General features: G+C 36.4%; 1 protein-coding gene across 6 annotated transcripts in view; it reads left to right on the top strand.

Moving 5' to 3' along the window:
- Window positions 1–27,309, top strand: part of NKAIN2 (sodium/potassium transporting ATPase interacting 2) — a 534,629-nt gene that overhangs the window by 264,950 nt on the left and 242,370 nt on the right. For all 6 annotated transcript variants that reach the window (XR_004417342.1, XR_004417341.1, XM_033054574.1 and 3 more), the window contains one exon: window positions 19,120–19,200. Coding sequence is in view for 4 of the 6 variants with exons in the window: in XM_033054574.1 (XP_032910465.1) it covers window positions 19,120–19,200 (81 nt within the window). In the remaining 2 variants the exon portion in view is untranslated. The remainder of the gene's footprint in view (window positions 1–19,119; window positions 19,201–27,309) is intronic.

Raw genomic sequence — 27,309 nt, 5'->3', positions numbered from 1 at the left:
GATTTTATCATTAACACGTTTGGATGGCAAAAGGGAAAATACTGGGAGACATGAAATTAAACAAAACAAATGAATGCTAGTGTGGGTGGTGAGAAACACAAGGGTTCTGTTATGAAGGTAGAAACCATTGTCATAGATACAGAGAGAGCAGTTGTGGAACTAGTTAACATGTCCATGGAAAGTTAGCCAATATGTGACAATATTGCTAAAAGTCAAAGGAAAACGGATAAAGTGCTGGGGGAAAAAACCCAACATGATGAACTTCACGTCTACAGCTATCCAGTTTTGCTTGCAAGGACAAATATAGCAGGTATTGCATTCTCTGATTTCCATGAATTTGTGAAGTCATGATTTTGCTTACAGCTGTATACTCTAGGAACAGGACATACAGCTCGGGCCCTGAACAACTGTTGTGGTTGAAATAAATGCAAACATTTCATTGCTGTTCAAAAATTCTTTCAGATAAATAACCTTTGCTGCCTTCAAAAAAGGCTTGAAGAATTTCTGCCAGGAATTATAATGAGATGATGCTGAGGTTGTTGTTTGGTTGCTTGCTTTTTTTTCTTTTCTTTTTAATTTATGATATCTCTTCGAAAATGTAGTAACTTTTTTTTCCTGGTTCTTGTGCTTGAAAATGAGTCAATAAAGCCATCAAAGCTTCTCATATACTTTGTCATAAAGAAACAGAAGTTTAAAAATAAAACTGTAAGCTTTTGGGGGAGGCAAATGTTGGGTTTTTTTGGGTAAGGAAATTACAAGAGGAAAATAAGAAGGCATTGTTATGGGAATAAAAAAAAATAAAAATGAACATAAGTAGTCACTAAGACAGGGAAAGCATTGAATATTGCTTATCTGATATTTCTTAGGATAGCAACACAAAGCAGGAAATCTCATACTGCTGAGAAATCTTTAAATATGCCAGAAGCAACTGACAAGTGTAAAATTATTCTTGGAATAAAGCAAAGCTACATACAAACTAAAAGTATTTCAACAGCATGTCTGACAACAGAATAAAAAAATTAAAGACCAGTTGTAAACTCAGTGCTGGAAAGAAATGGTGTTAGGCTGATATTTGAATGTTATTGTCTGCACAGGTGATGTTTGGAGTCTTTGCTCTTTATATCTACACAGTTTTTATCATATCATTTTAAATGAAACTGAGCTAAACCAAAGATATCCTTATAAATAACAATGGACTAGAAGCTTTGTGCATATAAATATATTTTTAATCGCATTAATGGAAGGGAGGATAGCATTATAATGAAGCAGCATTTATATAAGTATATGTTTATATATAATCAAGGCTGGTTTTCATACTTTTCTTTAATAAGTGTTAATCTATGGAAATGCCACAACCCTTGTGATAAATGTTTCAAAATATAGGTATGTGGCTAATAGTCTTGGTTTCTTCCAGTTGTGAAACTAAATGAGCCCAAACCTTGTCTTCTGCTTAGAATTAGTATAAAATTAATAGAAAATTAGGCATGGTTTTATACTTTACCTATCTAGTTAAGCATCCATTTCTTAATTACTTTCTAACATGTAGGAAACAGAGGTAGCCAACTAATCATATAAAATTTTTAAAATTTGCCAGACAATATATTGTCTCTTTCCATTGAATTCCTCCAATTTTTGTTTATTGCTATATTTGATCCACAAGGTTGGGTGTCAAAATACATATGGAAAGGAGCTTGCCACACCAAACAGATCTTCTCACTTGATCTGTCATATCAGTGATATATACTTGCTGGCTACATATCATTTTGAGGGAGAATTTTTAACACTGCAAGTCATGCCAGAATCAAGAATTTAGGAGATTAACATGTTTCTTTAAGTCAAAGATTCAGGATGTTTTATTGTTTAGGTAGATGCTCCCTTATCTTTAATCAATAAAAATCTGGCACTGGAGGCTTTTTAAGGCCTAATTTCTGCAGGTTTAGATATAGAACAGTCTTATATTTTGCGCAGCAAAATAATATATTAAGACAGAAATCCCTGCTGAGTCAAAACAATTGTACAGACCGATACTCTTTTCACTGAAAGTTAGGGTATCACATCTGCAATCTGCATTTGACACCTTCTCTAAGACTTACTATCTATTAGTTTGAATGTTCTGTGAGTATATCCCATGGGATAACTCGAAAAATATCCACTTCATTGCTTCCTAATACATGTTCAGCGGGCAAAATCTTGAACACACTTAGAGCAGTGCTGAGGGAAATAGAGAATGTAAGTTAGAATTTGAGGCTACCTCTCATGGTTCTTCATCTGCTCTCTGCAGAATTTTGTTCAAAAATTAGTGCCATGGGAATGTCACCACAAAGCAGGTTCTCACTTAAACTGAGAGTAGACAAGGCAGCCACAGAATTAATTCAGCCAAAGACACTACAAGTGTGGGAGCTCAGCAGAGTACCAGGGTGCACTAACCATCCTCTAGTGCCCATCCATGCACTTCAGGCAAGTGTGATCTGAGGTTGGGTGAGACAAGAAGGTGTTTAGTAGTGGGAAAGGACAGAGATTTCTAAGTATTTTCCTCTTTCTAGGTCTGCATCTGCTAAAAAACCCTGTTAATACAATGAGAATTTACATAAGTCCTCAGATGAATCCATATTTGTACTGCTCAGCCAAGACTTTCTGATTCCTTTGGATCAGTTCTGTCTGGTAGGAGAGAGTTTTCTGAATTTTAACTAGATGTATGTGACAAATCTACGGTCGTTCTAGATTTCCATCTTTTCATTTTAATGCCAAGCAGCTTTGCAGTTGATTTCACTGCATTTCTGTTGGAGGGATGGTCCTTCAGTTGAGACTGCAAACATAACCTAATTGTTCTTTTATCTTTCTTGCCATTTCATTGAGAGCCAATCCAGCTACCGTGGAAGTTTTCTTAATACTTTTGCTCTAATTTCTTGCTGATGACTACTGACCTGATAATGGTACTCTGACAATTCTTTTCCTCATTTGTTGGTTTTTTTGTCCTTTTTAGCCCTTGGAGCTTTGGAGTTTTATACTTATCTTTCTGGCTTTTGTTCACAAGTGCTTTCATGAGACACAGATCCTGTCTATATTTTAGAACTATCTTTTTCTTCTGTGAGTAAAATCACACTTTTTATGCTTTAATTCTTTTAAATGTGACCATACTCTCCAATAACCTCTTGTGGCTTATATATTTGAACATTATCTTATTTACTTAACCTTTAACTTATTTCTTTGTGTTTTGAGACTTTATATCTCTTTGCAGTATTACTGCTTCTATCTTCCTTACCCTCTTTGCTTTAGAAGTTCTCCTGTTTGTTCTCTGTATTACTAATACTATAGGATAAATTTAAAGTAGAATTTAGGGCAAAGGAATATTTAACAATGTGGAGAGATGAACAGAAAACAGCAGCAAGATTTGGACAAATTATTGACATTTTCTGTAGAAAAAGGACAGCAGATCTTTTCTTTGGGACTGTTTCTCTAAAGTATCATCAATGAATGGGGACATATCTGCTGAATATTACTGGAGTCCTGACAGTGCATTTGATCAACATGTGGAGTTCAAAACAAGGCTAGAGCAAAAGAAATTATTGTATCTATTTAATGATTTCCAAAATAATAGTCAGGTTTAGCCGTAAGTGTTTATATGTAAAGTTGTTCAGCAGTTTCCAGCAGAATCTTGATACTTAATCACTTTTAGGCTAAATTTAAACCCTTCAAATCTATTATTTTGCCATCAAAGTGACTCAGCCTTTCTGATCATCTAGCTCAATGGAGCTGAAAAGAAACAAAAAAAATCCAATAAATTTTTTTAGTGTTTTGACAGCCATTACATAAATATGTTCTCATAATTCTTTCTTGCAAAGTCAGTGTGACATTTGACATGGAAAGAAAGAGGGAAGAGATGCCAAAGGGCACCATTTAAGTCTATGCCTTGTCCTCATTGCAAATTCATCTAGATTTTTTAGAAAGGGCAGTGGTTTCAAATCAGGGCATGACAACAAATTCTAGGCAAGGGAGCCAGAATTCAGCCATCCACCCTGAAACTGAACCACAGTGCTGAGGGAGCAGGCTCTGCTCCTGCTGAACACAGGGATGAACCCTGGAGGCTACTCAACTCATGTCTCTCCTGGCTCAGAAACTGTCACTTTTGTAGAAGGGAGAACAAAGACCATTTTTCTTCACACCAGTGGTGAGGGGGAGAGGCAGGAAACCATCATTCAGTGTGAGGAAAGAGGGGAGGGCAGAGCACAGAAGCCTCAAGTCCATGTATTCATGGGTGGTGGGGTGTTGCCTTTCATCATTTTGTTGCCTTGATTGGCACAGTTGTTTTGAGAAACTGAGAGTCTCTAATGACTCACACGTTGATCAACATCTCGATGTAACAGCGGTTTGGGGTTTCTTTTTGTTTTCAATCTGTCCTTTAAACAACATAGAAGTATTTATACCTATGTATTAACAGAAGACTCATCTGGGAGCTATTATCAGCTCATGTGGAAGACACTGCTCATCACACGTTATTAACTGTGGCTACTTGACTGCCTAACACCCACTACCCACAGTACAAGTGCAGCTGAGAAAATGCTTACACACACACTTTTTCAAGCACGGGAACAAGAGTCTATTAAAACTGCAAATGGAGCATCCGAGACTGAGAAACTTCCAAAACTGATTCTGCCTGTGTGACCTTTATTTAGCCACCAGTGTTTTTGACTTATGCTCCAGTCTAATTGTGTGATCAAAGTGACCATCTCCTTATTAGTGCACAACATGGTTTTCTGGCACTGGTAATGAATAACATGGTTGCCTTCAGCACCCGAGACTCATTTGTGGAAGAAATTTCTCATCTCTAGCATGGACTAATAACTATTATCCTGCCTAGCCGCTGCTTTAGGAAGGTAATCCATGATTAAGATGCACTCAGAAGCTACAGTAAGTCAGCTAGCCTAGGAAAATCCAACAAGCAGGTGAATTTGTATGGTATCCAGTAAAAAAAGCGCAAATAGGGACTAAGTGATGAAGGCAAAAAGAAATGTTGAACAGCAACATCCAGTGAACCTTTACTGTGATGCATGAGAAAAAACTGGATGTTGATGTAAATTATCATGGGTAACCTTTAATTATTTTCTAAATTTTCTAGGACTTTACTTAAACTTGCCTTTGGCTGCTTAGAAACATCTGGAAACATATTTTATTTTCCTTATTCTTTATTTTTGTCTTTGCAGGGAATATATTTTTATGCTTGGACAGAATATACTTTTGAAATATCCAAACAATCAGACCAGCAAAATATTCTAATTTAATTCAAGCATGAAATATAAGCCTGAACATCAGCTTGCATAGATGTAAGATTTTTCAATGGTCACAAAATTATCTTGTTGATTTTCAGGCAGCAGCAATTAAAAAATTACATTATATTCCTATTGAGTGTTTCAGTACTTATTTACAGGTACCTGGTGGAGTATATGCTCTTTCTGGCACTTTGATATGAAGTTGGAGAGCAGGAGAAACCTGTTCAATTTTCATTTTACCTTCTAGAATTTGGAATAATTCAGTCTGGTTGCTTAAAAATCCCAATGCTTTTCCAAGCACATTTATCAGTTTGTCATGATGTTGTCTCCTGTCATAAAACTGTCATCACAGTCTTTCTGATGTGGCAGTTCTGGGGGCACTGGCAAAGTTTCTTGGCTCAGCTGTGCTCAGATTTTGCATGGCAAGTTGGGTTGCTCCAGTGAAAGTCACATGGCTCTTCTGGCACAATGTGGAAGCTACTGTGCCTTCCATTGCTAATGTCATTGAATGCCATCTTGACATCTGGATATATTCCCACCCCATTTCAAGTATCAGCTGTTTATTCCCTCACTCTTGACCTTTCTTACCTTCTTATAGTTTTTTGAGCTATTATCCTTTCAACAACTTGCTATTTTTACTTTTTCTGAAAAGCGCTGGGAAAGGATCTGTGTAGCACTGAGTGTTTATCAAAATAATGCGTGTGCTTTTCCATTTGAACTATGCATAGGTCACAATGCCAAAAAAGACATGTAAGAATCAAAGAATCGGAAAAAAAGTTGGGTTGGGAAAAAACCCTGATAAACATTTTACCAAATATCCCTCTAAAAGCAAAGCAAAGTTCTACAATCTGATGTTTCAAGGCAACTTATGGACCCACAGTTGCATTGTTGGTTTTCTTCACTGTATTTGCTGTATCTCCTGATGTTCTTACATCAGAAATTATGTGGTGATTGATTGTATTTATGGTATGTTACAACTATACTGAAAGTCATTTTAATACCCTCATCGTGTATTTCTCAAGAACTTTTTTAGACTTGTTTAATTTAAATCTTAAGTAATCTTCTTAGATTCCAATTTGCTGAGTTAGGAGTGTTATAAAAAGAATATGAGGTCTAGTCTGAGACTGAAATAATATCTACTCTGAACAATGGTCCTGAAAACAAACCCACACACAATGTTTAAATTTCTGTTGGAATTGTATGCCATATCATTAGAGCAAACTAAGGTTATTTTTCTATTTCAGCTTTATGATTGCATATAATAATTAGTTTACTTTCCTCTCGGTCTAATCCAATTACATTTGCCAAGCTTTCCTGGTTTAAAATTTTGTAAAGTGGGGTGAATATATATTTTTGCCTTATTTTTTTTCCTTTGAATTAGAGGCATATGGTGCACAATACTTAAACTATAGTCCTAACCTGCCCTACTCTCATTTTATCTCGTAGTGGCTTTGTTCATTAGTGTCTTATCTGTTTTTATTGTTTCACTCCCAGTAAAAGAAATACAAAAATGGTGATGGGAAGATGGCCATTTTCAGTGAGTGAAAAAATAAAAGAAAATAAAGCAAAAAAAGCACAAAGACACAGTCTATTAGTATCTTCAGCTCTAGCATTTCTTCTTACAAAAGAAATCGCACTTTTGTGGCTATACAGGCTAGCCATGTAAAACCTTTTTTTGGCACCTCTGTGTACTGAAATCGTCCAACTAGCTGATAAGCAGGCACCATGCCACTGAAGCAGATGGGCATAGCTGTGGAGAGCCAAAAGACAATGTATGTGCATCAAGTGTGGATGTTAGTGGCAGGCTTCCCAGTCAGTGATGTCTTAACGATTAAATGTCTTGAGTTTTTTTGCATCTGTAGTTACAGAGATGCCAGTGTTACTGCTGAATGGCATTTGAAATTTTCTCCTGGTTTGTTTATAAATAGTAGGAAATTCTTTGCAAAAGCTTGACCTGGAAGATACTTGGAACAAGAAGGTTAGCAGTAAAGGAAACAATAGCAATAACTTTCCCCAGCCCTAAACATCTGCATGTTCTCACCCAAAACAAAGCAAAAAAAATTTCAGAAAGTGAAAGCATTTTTCAGGGTATTTGAGATATGCAGATGAGAGAAGCAAGAGGTACTTCAAGAGAAAGAAAATAAAATACAATCAGAGATATACATTTATTATAATATTACCAATAAAAGGATTTGGAGGTGACATCATGAAAGAAAGACTCTCAAAGGCATAAATAAAGAAAATTATGCTTTCCTTTGATCATATCACATTTAGGGAACGTATATTAAGTCTATGTATATTAAGAGGGCTGGACCATAACATTATCTGACTTCATCTCTAGTTTCTTCTCAGAACTGCGAAAACCTAGGGCATAGAATATCTTTTAGCTAATTTTTTGGATGCAAGTTGAAAGAGAAGGGAAAGGCAGTTTCCCTTATATCATCTAAGAGAAAGACTTTCTTTGTTTCCTGAGTAATACAGAGAAAACTTGCACACAGAGTCAGATATACAGTAATTTCACGAATACAAGCCGCACCATTTTGACTAAGATTTTACTTCCGAACCGGAAATGCGGCTAATACTCAGGAGCGGCTAATATGTGAATAATTTTCTGACATTTACAACCTCAGAAGTGCCAGCCAGAGTGCCGAGCCGAGCAGCTGCCAGTAAAAGCCGGCATTCCGCGATTGTTACAAAGTGTTACTGTGTTGTGCCGCGGGTGGAACCTGGCTCCCTGCAGGCAGCACGGGGGGCGGGGAGAGAGGAGGGAGAACTCTCTCCTTCCCTCCTCTGCCGTGGCTCGGGGAGGCGGCGGGGGCCCCCCGCCGCCATTGCCGCGGTTCAGGGAGGAGGCGGGGTTCTCTGTCCCCGCCCGCTGCCGCGAGAGCGAGGGGGGCTCCATCCCTGCCTGCCACCACAGGGCAGCGCCGGGCCAGGGCGACCGAGCCCAGTGGCAGCGGCGGCCGACCCCGAGCGGCCCCGCCGAGCGGCAGTGCTGAGCTGGGCCACCTGGCCCCGTCAGCAGCCCCGAGCGGGCCAAGCCTGCACAGCCCAAGCCGAGCCAGTAAACCCCGCCATGCCGCCATTCTGTTACTATTTGGCAACTTTGTTGCACGCGGGTCCTCGCTGCGAACAACAGAGCGGCTTATAATCAGATGCGGCTTATTTATGGATAAAGAACGAAATATTTACAAACACCCAGAGATGCGGCTTATACTCAGTGCGGCTTGTATTCGTGAAATTACTGTAATCTTCCTTGAGGAGGGCCCAAATTCACCCAATGAGTAAACAAACTGTAATGTGTAGTGATGATTTCAGAAAAATCAGAGATTTATTGATTGATAAAGAAAATACTTTTAAAATAGTACTGCCTTTGAATATATGCAGTCTGGTTTCAGCACAAAATGAATTTTTTTTAGGCAAACACAGTCCTAAATCTCCCTGAAGAAACTAGAAAATTAAGTCCATTTTGTATTTTATCCTCTTTTTGAAAAGGATGTTTGTGTATCTACATTCATTGTTAAAGCTTCAGATTCCTCTTTTGTTTCATTCAATACCTTCAGAGTTGAAAAAGACTGAAAAAAATAAAAAAGACTTTGTATTAAACCTGATACTGATCTTGCCAAATCAGGCAGTCTTGCCCATCAGATTTACTAGAAGGGAATAAGGGAATTGGAAGAGTATTCTTTGTCTTTGCTGTTGCTGTGGCTCATTAGACTTAGTCAGAGAGTCCGTCCCACAGAAGTTATTGCTCTCACAGGTGTGCACTCCCTACGTAAGGAAAATGCATCTATACCCTCTAATCCCCATGCAGTTCCATCAGGCTTGGTTTTGTGCCTCCAGAATTTGGCTCCATCCCCTCCAGCTGCCTTAACCTCCTTAACAAAATTCAGCCTGGCTCCATCGTATGGCTGGCTGTAAACACCCTGCAGATCCAGTTTCTGTGTGTTATCTCCAAAGAATGGGAGGTGACCCTTGCCATTGATTGGTACTCTCAAAGCAGCTACTAGCCTCCCAAAACAGAGTTGCCAGACAGTGACTTTGAAGGTCTGTGTGGTCCATTCTGCAACTCTGAAACACAAAGTCCCAATTTTTTTCCAAAATTTTGGCATAGTCTAAGGAATTTCTTAAAAATTGTACCTTGGAAAACACTTTGGAGAGAGCCAAGAAAGAATTTGATTGTCCTCATTTATTTTTCCTGTGGTAAATCTTTAGTTATATCTCCTTTGGAATATGAGCATTAAAGACCACACTTAAAACTCTGTGGGCTCAACCACCAGGCTCCTCATGACTTTGTCTGTTAAGGCATTAAGCCAAAGAAAGCTGAAGGAAGAAGGCAATACCTGAGAAGCATAATAAAAACATCTCAATTTAACAATAATATATTATAAATGGCTTAGTTTTAGTTTTAGCAAGAATTTCGGTATGTTCTCTGAGGGAGATGGATTCCCTTTATAAATAGATGTAGCTGGCACTCAAATACTGAGGCATCAATAAACGAATCTAAATAAATGTCAGTAGACTTCTGTTCCTAGCAACAGTAGCTATTGATTTTATTTTTTGCACTCTGTTAAAAATGAACATTGAAAGAATTCTGATTGTCCTGATTTGTATTTTTAATAGAGAATTCAAATGGGAACAGCTGCTAAACGTTCCATTAAAATAAACTGTTCATTGACTGAATTATAATCAAGATTTTTCTTTTTGGGTGTTTCTGAAAAGCCCAGAGACACCAAGGAAACAGTCAATACATGTCTGGCTCCATCAATTGCTAATGTCTGAAGCAAATTACAGCTTCCCGCTTTTCCAGTGAGAAGCCCTTCTCATTAGATTACAGGGAGGATATGTGTCTTATGTTTATTTTAGCTGACAAGAACACCTATCCCTCCTCACTGCACACTGTCCAGTCCCAGCTGGATGAAGTGAAAATATTCTTCCTAAGGGCTGGTCACTCAGAATAGGCAGATTCTGCTAGGACTGCCTCAGGCTGCAAAGGGTCTGGAGAAGGGGTCTCCAGCTGGTGAACCTGGTTTATCCTGGGTGGAATTCAAGCATGTGGCAAGGTGAGCACAGCACAGAGCCCACGTGAAGGAGCACTGCTGCTCTGCAGAGGGGTTGGTCCATCATTGTGGCCTCTTGAGCTGGCACCATCAGCAGAGCCTCTTAGCAAAGTGATGCCTGGACTGGACAATGGCAAGTAGCGAGCAGCCTCATTTCTTGGCAAGGGAACACTCACATATTCTGCAGAAAAGCAATTGCATAATCCTCTTGAGCATGTTTTCAGATATTTCTTAACAACTGAGGCAGACTTGTACATACAATACCATTCTGCCACCTATCAATTTTGTGCTAAATTTGCGGATTTTTTTTTATTATTTTTTTTTTCTATTTTGCAGCATGGTAATTCCACAGTAGTATCCACTCTTAGATGATACCTTCAATAAAGCAGTTTATAGTATCCAATGATCTTGTTCATGTTTCTTTTTCGTTGGTAATTAATCGGTAAAATGTTCCAGGGAACCACAAGTTACAGTGAAATTTTAGCACAACAATTCCTTCAATTTTCCCCTAAGATTTGTTGTTTAAAAAATATATCCAACAGAGGCAGTTTGGATTCCTGTGAATGCCATTTCAGCTCTGATAATTATGTATTACCTCTGAGGAAACCCAAATCTTGAAATAATTAGTATTTTAGGAGTGTTCTAGAAGGTAGGGTATGAAAAAAGAATTTCAAAATATTTCTAGCCCTGTACTTGAAGAACCAAATGGCAAAATCACATAATTTTGGTTTCTATTTTTTTTTACTATGCCAATTTTAATATAAATTTAACAGCTGATTAGAACTGGTCGAAAAACAATGTCATTTCAAAGCCATTACTTCAAGTTTTTGTATCTTGAACAGCATTGATTTCTACTGCTAGTAGCTCTTGACGTAGATTCTGGTAGATTAATGTTGGAATTGAAGCAGAAAGGTTAAAAAAGGTTCAAAGCAGTGCTATTTTAAGGTTGGGTATTGTGTAAACTGCTCAAGTTATGTCATGAAATATAGAGATATTACAAGAATTCTGTTACAAAAAGAGCCTTTTGAGTTCTATTTAAACGAGAACTATCCTTTTCCTGTTTCTTACATTTAATTAGCAATTTCTAATTTGACATACTTTATAATCTGTTCTACAAACAAAAGAAAGAATACTGAAAAAGTATGGAAATAACATAAGAGGAAAAATATCCGTCCATCCATGAATGTATGTACATATATTCATGTGTCTGCAGCTGGTTAGAGATGTACCATGCTGCAGTACACTGAGTATTCAGATATTTGAAGTTGCTTCCTGCTGATAAATGTTTCACAGCAAAGATGTGATCAAAAGATATACAGGAATTGAATGATGAGTGAAGCCAAACCAATTAAATTTCTACTGCTATGTCAAAAGATCAAATAAATATGTCCTGTTAAAATTTCTGTCTTACCTTACTTTCTTTATACATAAAATAGACTTTTGTTAAAAAGCTCAAGAATCATAATGTGTTGATGCAGAAGAAACCTAAATCCCTGCCAAACCGCCCCCCAAAACAAAAAAAAAGAAACAAAGAAAGAAACAAAACCAAAATCAACAACAACAACAACAACAAAAATCCACTAACCAAGACACGAAGAAAGGATTTGAGATGAAAGGAAGAAAATTTATTTTCTCCCCTTTTGGAAAAATGGCAGAAATATTGCCTTTTAAAAGAAAACTTTTTTTTTTTAATAAGTAACTCCTCAGTTCTAGAATACTTTCATTTGGTGATCCAGAGTATTTGTAACTCCCTTATTGTAACACAGTAGATTGACTGAACAATCTACAATGTAAACTAAGTTCTACATTTTGGCCATTCACCCTTATAGCATCATATTGAAAGAAAATTATTATTATTATTTCTAAGAATAGAGTGACTACACTGAGAAAATGTTATGTATCTGTATCTTCCTTAGGAAAGCTATATGAATGGGCTGATATCTCTCCAGAGTTGTTAATAGTTTCTTGGCATGGAAATTTGTCATTTGGTGTTGTGGGTTATATCTTCAATGGTTTAACTGGACACTGATTTAGAAGCTGAACAACAATTGAAAGTGATGCAGTATCAAAAAACACTTTTCTCAATCTTTTATGTGAAAGCCTAAAGAGCTGTGAATCAAAAAAACAGGAAACGGACAAATCAATTTTTCAAGTCTAAGCATTAATGGACCATCAGGAAGTGTAGGATATAAGCAACAGTAGTTCTCAGAACATGTCTCTTCAGCAGTCTATCAATTATATCTTACCCTGGTGATGTTTAAATTACTTTGGTCTTTTTATTTATGTGGGGGAAAACAGGAATATATATCTGTATAGTTCAATGTTACTATCTTATTCTTTATGTCACCATTTTTAATGGGCTCTGTGACATTGGGAATTTTACTTTTGAGAGGTTTGGCTTCCCAAACAGCAAGGGTAGAGTGATCTGTGTCAGACACTGGGAAATGAACCGAGCCCTGAAAGTGCCTTTCCTCTGAATTGAATGTAATGGGAATCTAGATGCTGCTCAGAGAAGGACATCTGCATTGCAGACATCTAAATGTGGGCAGATGGATACTACTCTGGCAGTAATGTGCTCTGTAGAAATTCAACTTATTTTATGCAAAAGGAGTTGGAACCATGTCTTCAGAACAAAAAGCAAATCTCTGCTATGCTTTCTGTTCCCAACATAATTCTGACACAAAGAAGCGGGAACAAAACAGAAGCAACCAAAAGAAAGAAGAAGCCCAGTGAGTCCCACTCAAGCTAGAACTCCCTGGCTGTGAGTAGATTGAGGGCTGACTGTACATCATATCAATGTACTGGGCTCTGGGCTGTGCCTTTGTCCATTTATGACCTGACCAGAATGTGCTTCAACTTTCCTCCTACCTTTTACGCTTATGAATCCTTCTCGTACACATCAAGGGGAAAATAGAGTTAATAAATAATATAAAAGCAGGGCTTATAACTGAGTTCAAGGAGCCTAAAAGTTTATACATAGCCATGGACTGTATGGAAGCCTCTGGAAAGAAATTTTAAGCAGCATTTGCTCTATATCTGCAAGCTCTGATTGCTCAAGAGAAAAAAACATTCCAGCAGCAACTTTCTGTTTGGTAGTGACCAGTTCTGATGCACATGACAGTTCAGCATCTTTCAGTCAGTCTTGGCAGAGGACACTAGTTATTAAAGTTTAATGACAAGGAAATAAAATATAAGGCAGATGTTTTTGGTTTTTTTTTTAATCTAATGAACAAAGGAAAGGAGAAAAAAATACATAAATGTGTGACTGATGAAAGACTGAAGAGGCAAGGAATCACAATGACAATGGGTAAAAATATTCCTTGATAAACACAAGCAGAAAACTAGACTGTCTTTGAATTTGAGACAGAAAACTACAGCTACTCAAAATAGATGCTACAGAATCAATTCATCTTTGCTTAGAAGCAGATGCTTACAGGATCAAGGATGGACAGTGCTCTGATACTATAGCCATGATTAAAAATAATTGAAAAAAAAAAAAACCTAACAAGAAATATCGAAGTCCTAATAATAGGAAGAATTTAGCCAAGCAAAACTAGCGCAAGCTGCAATCTGTGACAATCAACAAGCAGTGAAAAAAATCCAGAGGATTATGTCATTTTGCAAGAGTTCCCAGTACGTGAACATTTATTGAAGTTGAACTGGTTGCACAAAGTCCTCTGCTGCCAGGAATATTATTTGTTGTTAAGACAACCAGTTTGGTTGGCCCTGAGCTCTCTTCCAGTGTGGCATGTAGGTAAATTCTGGGCAGGGAAGACTTTCATCTGAATCATTAAAAGAAGAACACGGTCACTCCATGTTAGGCTCCTGAGAGCAGCAGTTCTTAAAACATCTGGTCTTCATGCATTCAGCCACTGAACCTCTCCTGGGTGAGAATTTGACTTCAGAGTCCTCTTTGGAGTCAGGCTGTGGTTTCTGATCCTGCTCTGCATTGGAAGCTTCCCACTGATGTTTGGCTCCTGCTGGGTTCAAGAATTGACTCTTGACTATATTGTGGTGGCCATATCCTCATCAGCTCTCCAGGAAAAGCCTCAGGAAATGGGAATAGGAAGGAAACAGCAAAATGCACACAGCAGATGAAATCAGAGATGGTGCCTACTAAGCAGCCATGTAAAGTCCCAGTATGGACTGATGTCCTTCCTGCTTCAGATGGACTTCTCTCAGGGAATGAATCTAGGTGATTCCATCAGTCCTGGGCATATGGAAACAAGAGGCAGAGCTAGTATATTGATGCCAAGTATTCAGAATTTCACTTTTTATTTTATCATATTAAATGGGGAAAAGATAGGTTTGAAAATTGTATTTCTAAGTGGTATATCTTCATAGACTGAGGAAATTAGGGGAAAATAACTTTGAAACAAAGATAATTATATTGTGGACAGTTCTTCCTTCATTACTGGAAAGAGATGCTCGTCCCAGACATGCTGAGCTTGAGGTAATCTTTGAGCAACTCAAGTACTCTTGTCCAGATAGCATAAATAATCACATATTTAATTTCTGTGGTAAATGTATCAATTATAATTTTAGAAATTCCTTCAGTTTCTTTGCCTGAATGTAGCACAGAAGGATCCTGGGGAATATTTTCAGATTTGGAAGAATCTGAAACTAAAAATGTTTACATTTCTAAAAATAAAATAAATAGCAAATCCTTAATCACAGGAAAAAATTCAATTGCTTTGAATTGCACAATGTTGGTCTTGGCCCATGTATCCCTCATACAAACGTATTTGTAACTGACTGGCATATCAGAAAAGAATTTAGGAGCAATGCAAGAGAAATGCCATGTAAAGTTCTGTGGGGAAAAAAAAAAAAAAAAAAAAAAACAACAAGCTTTAATTTAAATACTCATAGCTATCAGAATTCCTGACTATTTATGCTTGAAAGGTGTGGGACATATTTCTCCTTCAGGCAGTGTGACTAGAATATTAAATGTGAGCTCTGGTGACCATGTTTATATCAAAGGCAGTTGAGGCCTACCTGAACCTTTGCTTTTTGTGCCCTTGTGATTGTTTTTCCATTTGGCTTAGGTGTTAAGTGAAGTGATTTAATTTCTTTGATCTCTAGTTTCCCTGTTAGTAAATTGGAGACATTGTGACTTAGCCAACTTTGACAGAAGTGTGAAGAGAAATGTGTAGGTTCTCAGTACTGGTACAAATATTTTAATATCTCAGTTTTCTATTCCCCAAGAAAAAATGCATCCTATATTAACTTGTGATGATTCATAGTGAATGTAAGTACACTGTATCAATAAATCATAAAACACCTAATTTTTCACAGAGGGTTATAAATTAATGTTTACTATTCAAGTCTTCAGTCTTAACCTTCTAGTTATACCTCTCTACAATGTGACTCTCCATGAAAATAGTAAGCTTTATTGTCATTGCTGTGCCCTTTCTCAATATCTCCTGCTTGGTCAAGTGTGTATTCATCAGTTTTTGTCTTGCTGTTATGTGGCTGCTGTAGCATTGTGGAGGCTTCTGTCAGATAATGCAGCTGTCTTGAACTCTCACATATGAGAAAAAAATACAGCTATAGCCCTTTGAAGAACTCTTACAAAATGTGCTTCTAATTAGATAGATATAATAGAGAGTGTCAGAGGGATTTGTTCACTGCCACAGACCTCCAGTGCTGAATTTCTTCAACAGTGTGCTGAAGCACATAGAAAATAAGAGGCATCAATGACTGCATGTGATGCAGAGATAAGAGATGTTGCTACATCCGAAGTCTCTCAAATAAGAAGCAATGGGAAGCAGAAACATCCTTGTATTTCAAAACAACTAAGCTCAGTGTTTGTCCAAAGAATTCAGACAACAAGCACTTACTACAACATTTCAAAAGGAAGAAGTTTAAAATATACTTTTAGAAATACATTTTTAGCCTTATCTGTAGTCCAATAACAAGAGATTCTTGTTTTAAAACTATCTAAACAGCAGAAAAATGTGTCCATTTTTTGGTGATAAACTTGACAGTGAAAAATAAAAGTTTTGTTTATTCACATAATGAGGTTCTCTGCTGGCACAAGCAGTTCCAAAGTTCTTTGGGGTGCTCTGCTGAATGCCCTTGCATGTTGAGCTTTTAAATCAGCTGCTGCTTACATCCAATGGGACATGTTGTGTTATGAACAGCCAACCTAATGAAACCTAGTTTCCCATGTCTCTCTCCCATATTTTTCCGCCTTCATGTTGACTGATAAATTATGATCTTGTAAGTCTTTCTCTGTATAAGGACTTAATAGTGTCTATTCCCATTTGTACCCCCTTTTCCTGAAACTTTTGTGGATAAAGTATCTTTGAATCTTCTTGTATTCTTTTGTCCCATTTGCTTAAAATTGTTCTGGAGCACAAAAATTTTTCAAGGGAACAGAAATTGTACATTTTGCATCCTTGAGAGACCAATCTAAATGAAGTATTTAGAGTTTTTGCTTCAAGAAATCCAGTTATCTTCTTGTGTCAGTGTTTTCATTATCTACATGAGAATATATAACAATAAAGTTTACAATAGTTGGCAAAAACTGACAATTTAAGTGCTGCAACGTTGGTTAACAAAGCCAAATTAAGATAATTGTATCTAAATGAATGTTTTCTTCTCTTGTTTTGTAGTTATACAGCTCCATGTTACATGTGAAGAGGGGTATACTGTGAGAGCGCTACAGGAAAATGAAATGCCTAATATGTTTAATGTCTCAAAGTTTTGTTTTAAAAAATTGAGTTTGTTAAGACTCTCCAGCTGAACTAAGTTCTTATTTTTCAAAGTTTTATTAACAGCCCACATTCAAAGCATAAATGTGGATTAATTGGACCATCTCTGGAGATATTCTGACATCAACTGGATAAATCCCTACAAAACTTGAACCATGTTGTCTGTGCTTTGAGCAGAGATTGGACAAGGTGACCTCAAGAGAGTTCTCCTGACCTAAATAAATCTGTCATCTCTGACCAGAAAGAGCTGAATTATAAAGTATATGTTATCTGTATTCTTTAAATTGCCTGAAATTATTTCTGTATAAAGCAATTCAAGCATTTATAGCTGTGTTAGCTTCCATTAAATCAAAACTATTTTTATCATATTTTTTTTTAAATCTGAACATGGTCCAACTAATAGCTAGGCTGGCTAGAAATTATTTTGTTATCTATAAAATTAAGAAATTAGAACAGGTCTAAATTTAGGTCATATTGGATATAGTCTCACTTTAGATTCTGGGAAATGATAGAATCATTTTATTTTTACAGTCTCTAGAAGATTAGGTTGAAAATGCCATGTTGGATAATAGTGTAATGCAGAACATCACTTGCAGGAGAAATGAAAGAAGAATCCTGCATATGTTGTTACTGAATGAAAAGAGATTGTCATTCATGACAAACAATAGCTTGTCATGTAATTTTTGTATGGAATACATAGTATACAGTCCAAAAGTCTACTTATTCAGAATGTGGACATGTGGAGGTGTGCAGAAAATAGTGCTTCCTGATTTGGAAAAGGAGCTATCAAAATGTAATCAGTATGGTTTGGAGAAAAGGCTACAGGACATGAAGAGTAAGTCTGTAAACACTTGCGAGAAGTGGGGTGGTGGTACCTGCTCTCAGCTATGGCAGGTAGGGAATGGTGTCCTATTGCTGTCAAATTTCACATGAATGCAAGACCTTGTGGAATTAAATAAACATGCAGAATTAAATTGTGACCTAGAAGATGGCTACAGCAGCCATCAGGAAAACATTTGAAGATCCTGAAGTTTGTTAGATGATGGAATAATTTGTCAAGGGAAGTTCTTAAATACAAATGCTAGATAAGAGTAGCAACAGCAGGTCAAACTTTATTATACAGGATCCTCCAGCATTATAGCAGGGAAATGTACTTTCCAGTTCTGGCACATAAGGTCTTATGAATATAAAACAGAAGCAGAAGAGTGGACAGAAGGAGAGAAAAAAATGTATTCCATTACTCAAATCAGATACATGAATAAGATATTTGGCAACTGCCAATGAACAGATATTGATTAAATATGTACTCTTCTCCTATGCACTCTAAGACAAAATGAAAAAGAATTAGAATAAGATTTTAAAACCCCAAAGAAACTGGCAATTTAAAATGCAGTCTGCCTCTTGAAGGTGTTGAATAATTATGAACCGTGCTTTGGAAGGTCACAAAATAAATTGATAGAGGCAATTGTCATGAGCAAATTCCCCCATATTTTGTAGAAATACTGCAAAAAATAGATAGATAGATATATAGATAGATAGATAGATAGATAGATAGATAGATAGACAGACAGACTGATTTTCTTCAGGTTGTGTAACTGCTTGGTTTCTTGAGACTAAATCTGAAGTGTTGAAAAAATCCAGTGCTAGTTTAATTAGGCTGTTATTTAGTAAGTTATTTGAATTATCATTTGAATGATCAGTTCTGCACTTCTAATATAATTAATAAATAATATAATGACTTCTAATAATAACTTATATAATTGATATTACATGCCTCTCTATTGTAGCATTACCCATTCGAACAAAAAGAAAGAGATATAGATTAGTCTCAAATTCAAATGTCAGATTTATCAACTGTTTCCTGAGATGCAGGTTTTCTGGTGTGACTGAGTACTCACTCAACATTGTGTAAGGGAAAGGGAAGAATTTATTTGTGATTCTGTCTTACGTGTAACATTTTTATTCATAGGCACCATACTTATAATCTGGTTTTGTCTTGGATTGAACTAATGAACAAAGTTTAACTCACTTGGGAGTGGAATTGTTAATTCTATGTTTCTCTCTTCCTCCCTACAGTATGCTATCTGGCTGGTCCTTTGGGTTACATGGAACGTGTTTGTTATCTGCTTCTATTTGGAGGCTGGAGACCTTTCAAAGGTAATTTACCACTGGATAAATTTAAACCATCAACTCTTTGTTAGCATGCCCCAGGCTGTGCTCTTTTTTACTCAGTCTTTTAGTTTTACCTAAATGAATGTTCTAGTATGATGGAAATTTGGAGTACTCAGGGTATGTTAGAAACTTTTAAACCAGACAGTAATGAGCATATACATTCTGATGCCCACGACAATAATTATATATATTCTTTAAAATAAAATTACCTCTTTTTGTTCTCCTCAGTAGCCCTGCAATGCAAATTTCGCCCATGCGAGAGACATTAATTAATGATTTCATGAATACAAAACATTGCCATCTCAGGGGCAAACAAATATTTATTGTACCTTTTAGCTTCCTGTTACTTAGCTGGATTCCTTTCAGGGGTCTTATGCATAGTATTATAGCTGTAAAAGAAGGGGTCTTTCATTATATTAAGATGTAAACTGAGGTGCCAAAATAGATTGCCATGTGGCTTCATCAGTGTTTTTTAAGCTTGTCTTCTGGTAGACTTGTTTTCCTTGAATACTTATGCACAGTAAAAATCCTTAGGAAAAGTATAAGAACGACGTATCTATAGAGTTCTATTGACAGTGTGATAATACATAAAGTGGCAATTGGTAATGGCCTCAAACCTCAAACTCCTACTTTCTAAGGTGTTCCCAGAAAGCTGGCAATTTGTGTAATAAAAGATTAGCAGTGGCAACAATTTTGTTTTAGGTCAATATGCTTCAACTGATTCTAGATATTCCTGAATTATGCTCACAGTGCTATGAACTGACCATTAAGGAGAATCTCTTGTGTCAAATACATCACGTTCTCTTCTTGACTTAGATTTTAATTTTTGTTCCTGATTATAGGGAGTTTAGCCCAACTTTAAATTACAGATGTAATCCTCTGATCCTTTGTGAGTTACTGATATGTTATTATGCAGAAGGTTAAACACAATTATAGGAAGAATAAATGAGGCAGATACTTCCCTGCCTGTTTTTTTCTTTCAAATCACCCCCAAAGTACAAAACCTACTAGAGACAAGGCATTACATCCCCGTGTATTCTTTTTCTTCAAAAGATGCTGACTTCAAAAGGATCAGAATTTCATTTCCTGAGGGTGTAAAGTAATTTTCTACAGGTAAAATGTTACATTTTCCTGCTTTTATACTTTCAGACAGGCCCAATCTCATTAAAAGCTTGGAAAAAAACATAGCAAATAAAAGAACTTGCATGTATTATCTTTTATTTGGTGAAAATTCTTTCTTTGTTGCTGGGAGAACTAACATATATAACAAACCGAGAACTGTTGTACAGTTATACTCAACCCAATTCACCCTCTTGCCACCTGCTTGTTTCAACCACCTGCATTCCCAAACTTGTAAATGTTGGGATGTTTATCTTGCCTTGGGAAGTGAATGGAGGGTGGAAAAAAATGGAGAGAGGAGAAGTAGCTGTTTGAGCACTGGGTATAAAACAGCATGAGAACACTAGTAAGTGCTAGTTGGAATAAAAATGGGCCACAAACTCTATCTAAACCATGAAATTATTTTTTTCTGAAGTCTAAAAATCATAATCTGGAATGTTTCCCAAGCAACCATAGGGTTCAGGTCTATATTTGAATGCAGTTTAATCTTTTATTTGGTCTCAAGAAGTATTATTTGCTCCAGTGATACAATCTGCCTTGAAATACCCAGTAGAGTATATTCTTTCTACTTCAATTGGCTTTCAGAACACCAGAGTTGGTAAAGAGAGGGAGGAAAGAAAAAGTACTGAGAAAAATGGATTTAAAAGCATGGTAGAGATCAACTCATTACCTACAAAATATCTAATTCACTTGTGGGGCATCATTCTCCTCTCCTTTACAATTCAAATGGTAAGTCAAGACTTCCTCACATGGGAAATATTCTAGAAGATCTAGTGCTTGAAAATATACATCTAACATAAAAATACCCAACTGTTCAGGTTGATATAGCATACCCTCCTGTTCTAGATACTTCAAAGGCTCTGGCTGCTTCACAAATGTGGGTGTCTTAGAGAATAGATAATTTCAAGTGTAATATTTCTCAGGCACATTCATAAATCTTGCACTGAATCTTCTCTATTATTTATATCTTCATCTGGGAATAACTGAAATTTTAAATCTGTGGTGATAAACCTGGATGTTTTCTTTGTTTGGGATGGCATATAGAACCTTGAGAAAAGCTCTGGGTCTGAACTTGTTCTAAATAGAGAACAAAAAAAAGCCTTTAGGCAAACACCACAGGGATGCCTCTGAGGTTGTAAAACGTGAAAGAGAATCCTGTGCAGCATGGCTTTAAGAATTGATAGGTTAAAATTACAGTCTAATAATAGTTCAGATGGGTATATTTTATTTTTATATATATTATTTATAGCTTGCTACCAAATAAAATAAAGATAAGGCAGGTTTTTTTCCCAAAGTTTTGAGAGAACTTTTATTCTACGTGTGCAACAATTTTTCCATCATCACCTGCTGAGACAATGGAGAGAACATATTTCAATTGTTAATATATTTATTTTACTTGTGGGGGTGGTGGTCATCACATTTTTACAACTTCTCCTTATTATACTGAAACAGACCTGTAAAAACTCAGAAATTTTTAGAGCAATGAGATAATAATCTCTAAAGAGATTTAGGAGATTCAAGGGCTATTTGTGGACATCCATGTAGATCTGTTTGCATTATACCCCTTTACAATCATAGATATGAAAATGAAAAATGGTGTCACACCAAGTATTTTCTGTCCTTGAGGCACAGTTATCTTTGTTGAAACTCTATCACAGCAAGATGGAATATTTATGGCTTTGTAAGAAAGGTTTGTAACAAAGAGGAAGTACAATTGCTTGTTCTTAACCTTGATTTTATGTGGATCTGTGAATAAATGCTTAGAAAACCCACTTCTCAGGCTTACTTTTCAGTATTATTCTTCAAAAATACTTAATTAGTCTATGTTTTGTTTTGCTTGCTGGTAACTGCCATACGCTCTATACGGGGGACTTTAAGGTGTCAGGAGTGGTAATATTTATTTTGATGTGTGGGTAAGCAAATGTAGCACATGAAAAGCATAACCTGTTATCTTGAATGAGGCACATCTAAAGTACACTAGCAAAACAAAAAAAACCGAAAACATAATAGAAAGCATTTCTGAGAATATGTGATATTCCTGAGATTTTTTTAAAGCCAGGAAAGAACACAAGGAGACAGATCAGCTATCTCAGAGCAAGAACAGAAAATACTCTTGTGATTAAGAGCAGCACTCTTGATTCAAGGCATTTGAAAGCTTTCCCTAATGATGTCTAATGATACCACAAGCAGAAAATAAGCAGAATGAGAACTATCATACTCCCATTTTTAGTTTTGACATGAGTAAACATTTTTTGCTGAAAGAAACCCTTACCTGAGGTTGCACTGGTCCCATGGCAAGCATGGGAGTGGAGGTGATGTCAGTGTCTGTTTCTGGAACTCAAGGCAGAGGCTGAGTTTGGGGTGCTGAACAAAGGGGACCAGCTGGGCCTCAGGGTCCAAAGCAGTCCTCGCTGCACAAGGTCTCATCCTTCAGTCAGTACTTCTGGTTCTCATTGCATGCTATTCTATTCTATTCTATTCTATTCTATTCTATTCTATTCTATTCTATTCTATTCTATTCTATTCTCCTCGCTGTTGCCTGGCTGAGCTGTAGAATCACTTTACTCTAGTCCCCAGTGTACTATGTGAATATGACCAAAAGCACACTTCTGAAAATCTCATTTAAACTGTCAAAAATTATTTAGTTTCTATTTTTCTGGCATTCTTGATGTCTTCTTTATTTAAACCTAATAACATACAAAATTTACGTTTACTACATTAAATCGTTAAACTGTACTTACATATTTTTGACACAAAAATTAGGTGTTTGAAAGTCAAACACTCTGGCATCAAGAAATACCAGAATTAAGATTACTTGACTAAGCATGATTTAGCTCTCTTGTGCATTCATTTTTACATGCCTTTTAATTGTGAAATCACAAGTGTATATTTTTCTTTAATCTCTGTACCACATAGCCTATTTCAGAGATGAAGTTTTGGCAGTTGAATGAGGCTGCCATACTGGATCTTACTCCATATACTGCAGCAGTCAGAAAAAGCTTAATAACAAATATAAATGTAAATCCTGTACTTCAGTTCTGATCTGAAAATATGCAGAACAAGAATATGGAAGGTTAGGTACAGAAGTCTGGCACCTATGATCTCTAAGCACAGAAGTGATATTGTGAACATAGAATCATGTTATATATTGCCCTTACTGCAACAGGGAGAACATGAAAGAATAAGATTTTTAAAATGCATTTATTTAATATTGAAATTGTTAAATATAATACAAAGAACTGAATTTGCTGTAGTTATTGAAATGTAGACTAAAGGAAAATATGTAATCAGGTTCTTTTCTGCCAGAAGTTTTAAGGGAAATTTAAGTTTTCTGAAGACTTTCTGTCCTGCCCACCAGAAATAACTGGAAATATAAGATAACTTAGACTTGCAAAATCACAGACTTATTCATACTGGAAGAGCTCCCTCAAGGTCACTTAATTCTTTCTCCTGCTCAGAGCTGCACCAACTTAAAAGTTCTGTCGTGTTGCCCAGAGTTTTAGCCAGTCAGGTGTTGAAAGTCTTGGAGGACGAAAGTTTCACAACTTCTCTACTTCTTAACCATTCTCATTGTGAAAAATTTTCTCCTGCTATGGAGCTGAAATTGCCATTGCTGCAATCTGTGATATTGCCTCTTGTTCTTTCACTGTGTGCCTCTGAAAAGAATCATGCTCCACCTTTTCTAACATTCAGTTTAGGCTTTTAAGTGAAGCTGAGTGCTTTGGCTTTCTATTTGTTCTTTCTGTAGTTTGCTTCCTATTTCCAACCACAGATAATTTATTGCACCTCAGAAGAAAAAGCTAATTATCTTGTAATAAAAATCAGTTCACTTTTCACACTTTCACTTTACTATGGGAGAAAAATGAAGGGTCTTCACATATGTGTAAAGCTCTATAGTATCTTATATAAAACATGGAAAGATATAGGTTGTCCATGTTTGGAAAAAGAAGTAACGCATTCAAAAAGAATTGAGTCCTTTAGTTCAAAGATATTTGAACTTACGCTAATATTCAAGTTTCCTTATATTGTATTTAACAAACTATTGAAAGTCTTGTGTATAAACCCTGCAGTCCAGTAAAATGCTGCAAATAAGTAACTCTCCCCTATTCCTGCTGAGGTAAGTGAATCAGGAGGGTTAACCAAAACTTGGTGAAGGCTCCCAAGTAACTGCCAGGGAGCAGTAAGAAGACAATATAATGACATTGTTGGGGAATACCCTTGAGGAGAGAGTCAGCTCTGCAAAGCTCAAGGAATGATGATTTAGGGAGTGAGTTTGCTGCTGTGTTGTTGTCTACAACTACTGCCAACTCCATAGCTGAACTGCAAGCTAGTTTATTTTCCATATCATGAAATCACGGGAATAAAGACAAATGTAAGAAATCATGTCCAGCTGCCAACATGCACTCTGTTTAAAGTCAGTGTTTACATACTCATGGTCATGGTTCATAGTAGAGTAAAGCCAGAAGGGACTTTGGGATACAGCCATCAGTTCTCCTGCCTCCAGCCAGCCCATCCACCAACCTGCACTATGGTAGAGCAGCTGATGCAAAAGATCTCAAGGAGGAAATGAGCAACTTGGAAATCCATCTGCAAATGATGTTCAAGCATTAACAACTTTTCATCACTGAGAAATCCTCCTTTGCCTTGTTGGTCTGAGATGTTAGTTCAGGATTAGCCAGATATAGCTGACTTTTAGTGGCTGAAGGGCAGCCCTTTCTTTCTCTTTTCCATTGGGTAGCTCTAATGAGAAGACGAAGAGGCAGCAATGGTCATATCACCTCCTGTCAACAAATTAGCACCAGTCCTGCTAGTGGAAATAAATGGAAAGAGTGGAAGGAAATACGCAACCTATTTTTTCTTCCATCTTATTGTCTTGTCTCTGCCATCCTCTTGTGCAAAATTAAAAGAACCAGCCAGAAATAGGCACTTTGTAGTAAGTCGTATTTTTCCACTTGATTTTCCCAACCTTCACAAGCACACATCCACCTATGTGTCTGACTTTCACATACCACTGCTTGGATTGACACCTAGTTGCTCAGAAATCCAGTTTATATCCTTATGCAAATTAACTTCAATAATGCAAATTACTTCAGGATATGATTTGCATAGCTTGTCACTCATGCTGCTTAAAAAACATGCGGGGTGTGAGGGCTGAACACTTTATGCAGCAAATAACCTCTGATTTTAAAGGGAGGGCTTGATACACAGGTGAAGCTGAAGAAAAAAATGAAACAAAAGAAATGGGTAATTCATCTTCAGCATACCTCAGTTTTAACAAAGCAATGAACTTGGCAAAAAGTCTGAACTTACATCAGCCATGCCTTCATTCTACATTGCTTTGTGTCCTTTAGTAAAATCGTCATACTGCTTTGACTCCACATTTGCTAATTATTTTTGTAAAGCAGTGGTCATTAGCAGTTAAATGTCAATGTCATACATACTCTAATAAAACAACCTGCAGGATGGTTGATTTTGTTAATATTACCTTCCTTGGATGTTGTTTTAACAGATGTCCTGTTAAGATAACAGAGAAATTAAATTAGTTTTCTACTCAAAGCATCTGGTTAACTTTGTAGGTAAATGCCTTTGAGCAGTAAATCTGACCAGGGTTTTCAGATAAATAGTTATCAAAATGTTTTAAGTAAATGACTTTATTTTTTCACTTCTATTACTTAGGGCACATTTGACATGCTTGATCATATATCTAACAGATGAAAATTGAAAATAGTGCTGGCAACCAGCAGTGTTAGGTTATTCAGGGGGGTAGTTTCATGGGTAGATACTATTAAGCATGCTTATGGTTTCAGAAAATTTCGTTCTGCAGCAATTTTTAAACCTCAAGATCTTTACCAGCTGGAAGATAACTGATTATAAAATGTAATCTGTTTAATACTGTAGACATAGCATATGGTGGAATACATTTAGATAAAAGTGGAATTTTTCATCTTTTTAATGGTGAAATAGATTGTGATAGGAAATAATTCAAAGTATAGAAAAAATATGAAATATTATAGTATATATTTTGTTAATTGCAACAATTTTATCTTTTAAAATCCTGGAACATATTTTATGTAGGGTTTACGAATAAACACACATCTTCCTGTTGATTTATATATACCCATTTTTCCCACAATTTAATAGCTTTGCATCAAATACAGAAACACATGAAAATAAGTGTGGTGATTGGTTAGATGATAATTCTATATGATAATTTACTTATGTGTGTTTTTACATATATATTGAGTACCTTAGTTGTACTGTTAAGATTGGTAAGCATGCATTTGAGCAGTACCTTAAAACTGCATATATTATAGTTACATGGAGGCTTTATGTATACATATATATATATATATAATCTAAAGGCAGTGCCATGGATATTTCTGCAAGTCTTTCAAACATTACAGCCAAGACATTACAGAAAAATATCCAAATATATATTTATGAGATTACCTTTTAATATTTGTTAATTATATTGCAGTACCATCTAGTGGCCCCATTTTGATATCAGGGTGTCATTATAATATGAGCCCTAGACACACATAATATAAATAAACCTTATCCTAAATGGTGCATACTCTTAATTTGTGATTCTGCCAGAATGGGAGGTGGAAACCAAAAAATAGTAGACTGCTGCGAGGATCCAAAACAGTGCTATATGTTTGGAATTCTTCATGAAGTCTGGATTTTCACAACTTTCTTGTCCTATTTTCCCCATGTTTCTCATCTCTTTGAGAATTGATAGTTGAGTGACACAAAACCCTGCTCTTAAAACATTTTATGGTCCACTTTGGTGAGGAGAACACTTCTGTATGCTGTAGTGCACCACTGCTAACATTTCACCAGTTGTTTAAGGCACTGGGGGAAAAACTGTAGATTTTGCTTAAAATGAAAGATCAAAAGCTAAATTTATTTCTAGTCAGGCGGATGCTCAGAAGATCACAGCTACAGAAGGCATGTTTGCTATGACAGCTCGTC

This window comes from Catharus ustulatus, chromosome 3, assembly GCF_009819885.2.
Source record: "Catharus ustulatus isolate bCatUst1 chromosome 3, bCatUst1.pri.v2, whole genome shotgun sequence".
Lineage (NCBI taxonomy): Eukaryota > Metazoa > Chordata > Aves > Passeriformes > Turdidae > Catharus > Catharus ustulatus.
This window is presented reverse-complemented; position numbering and strand designations above follow the sequence as displayed.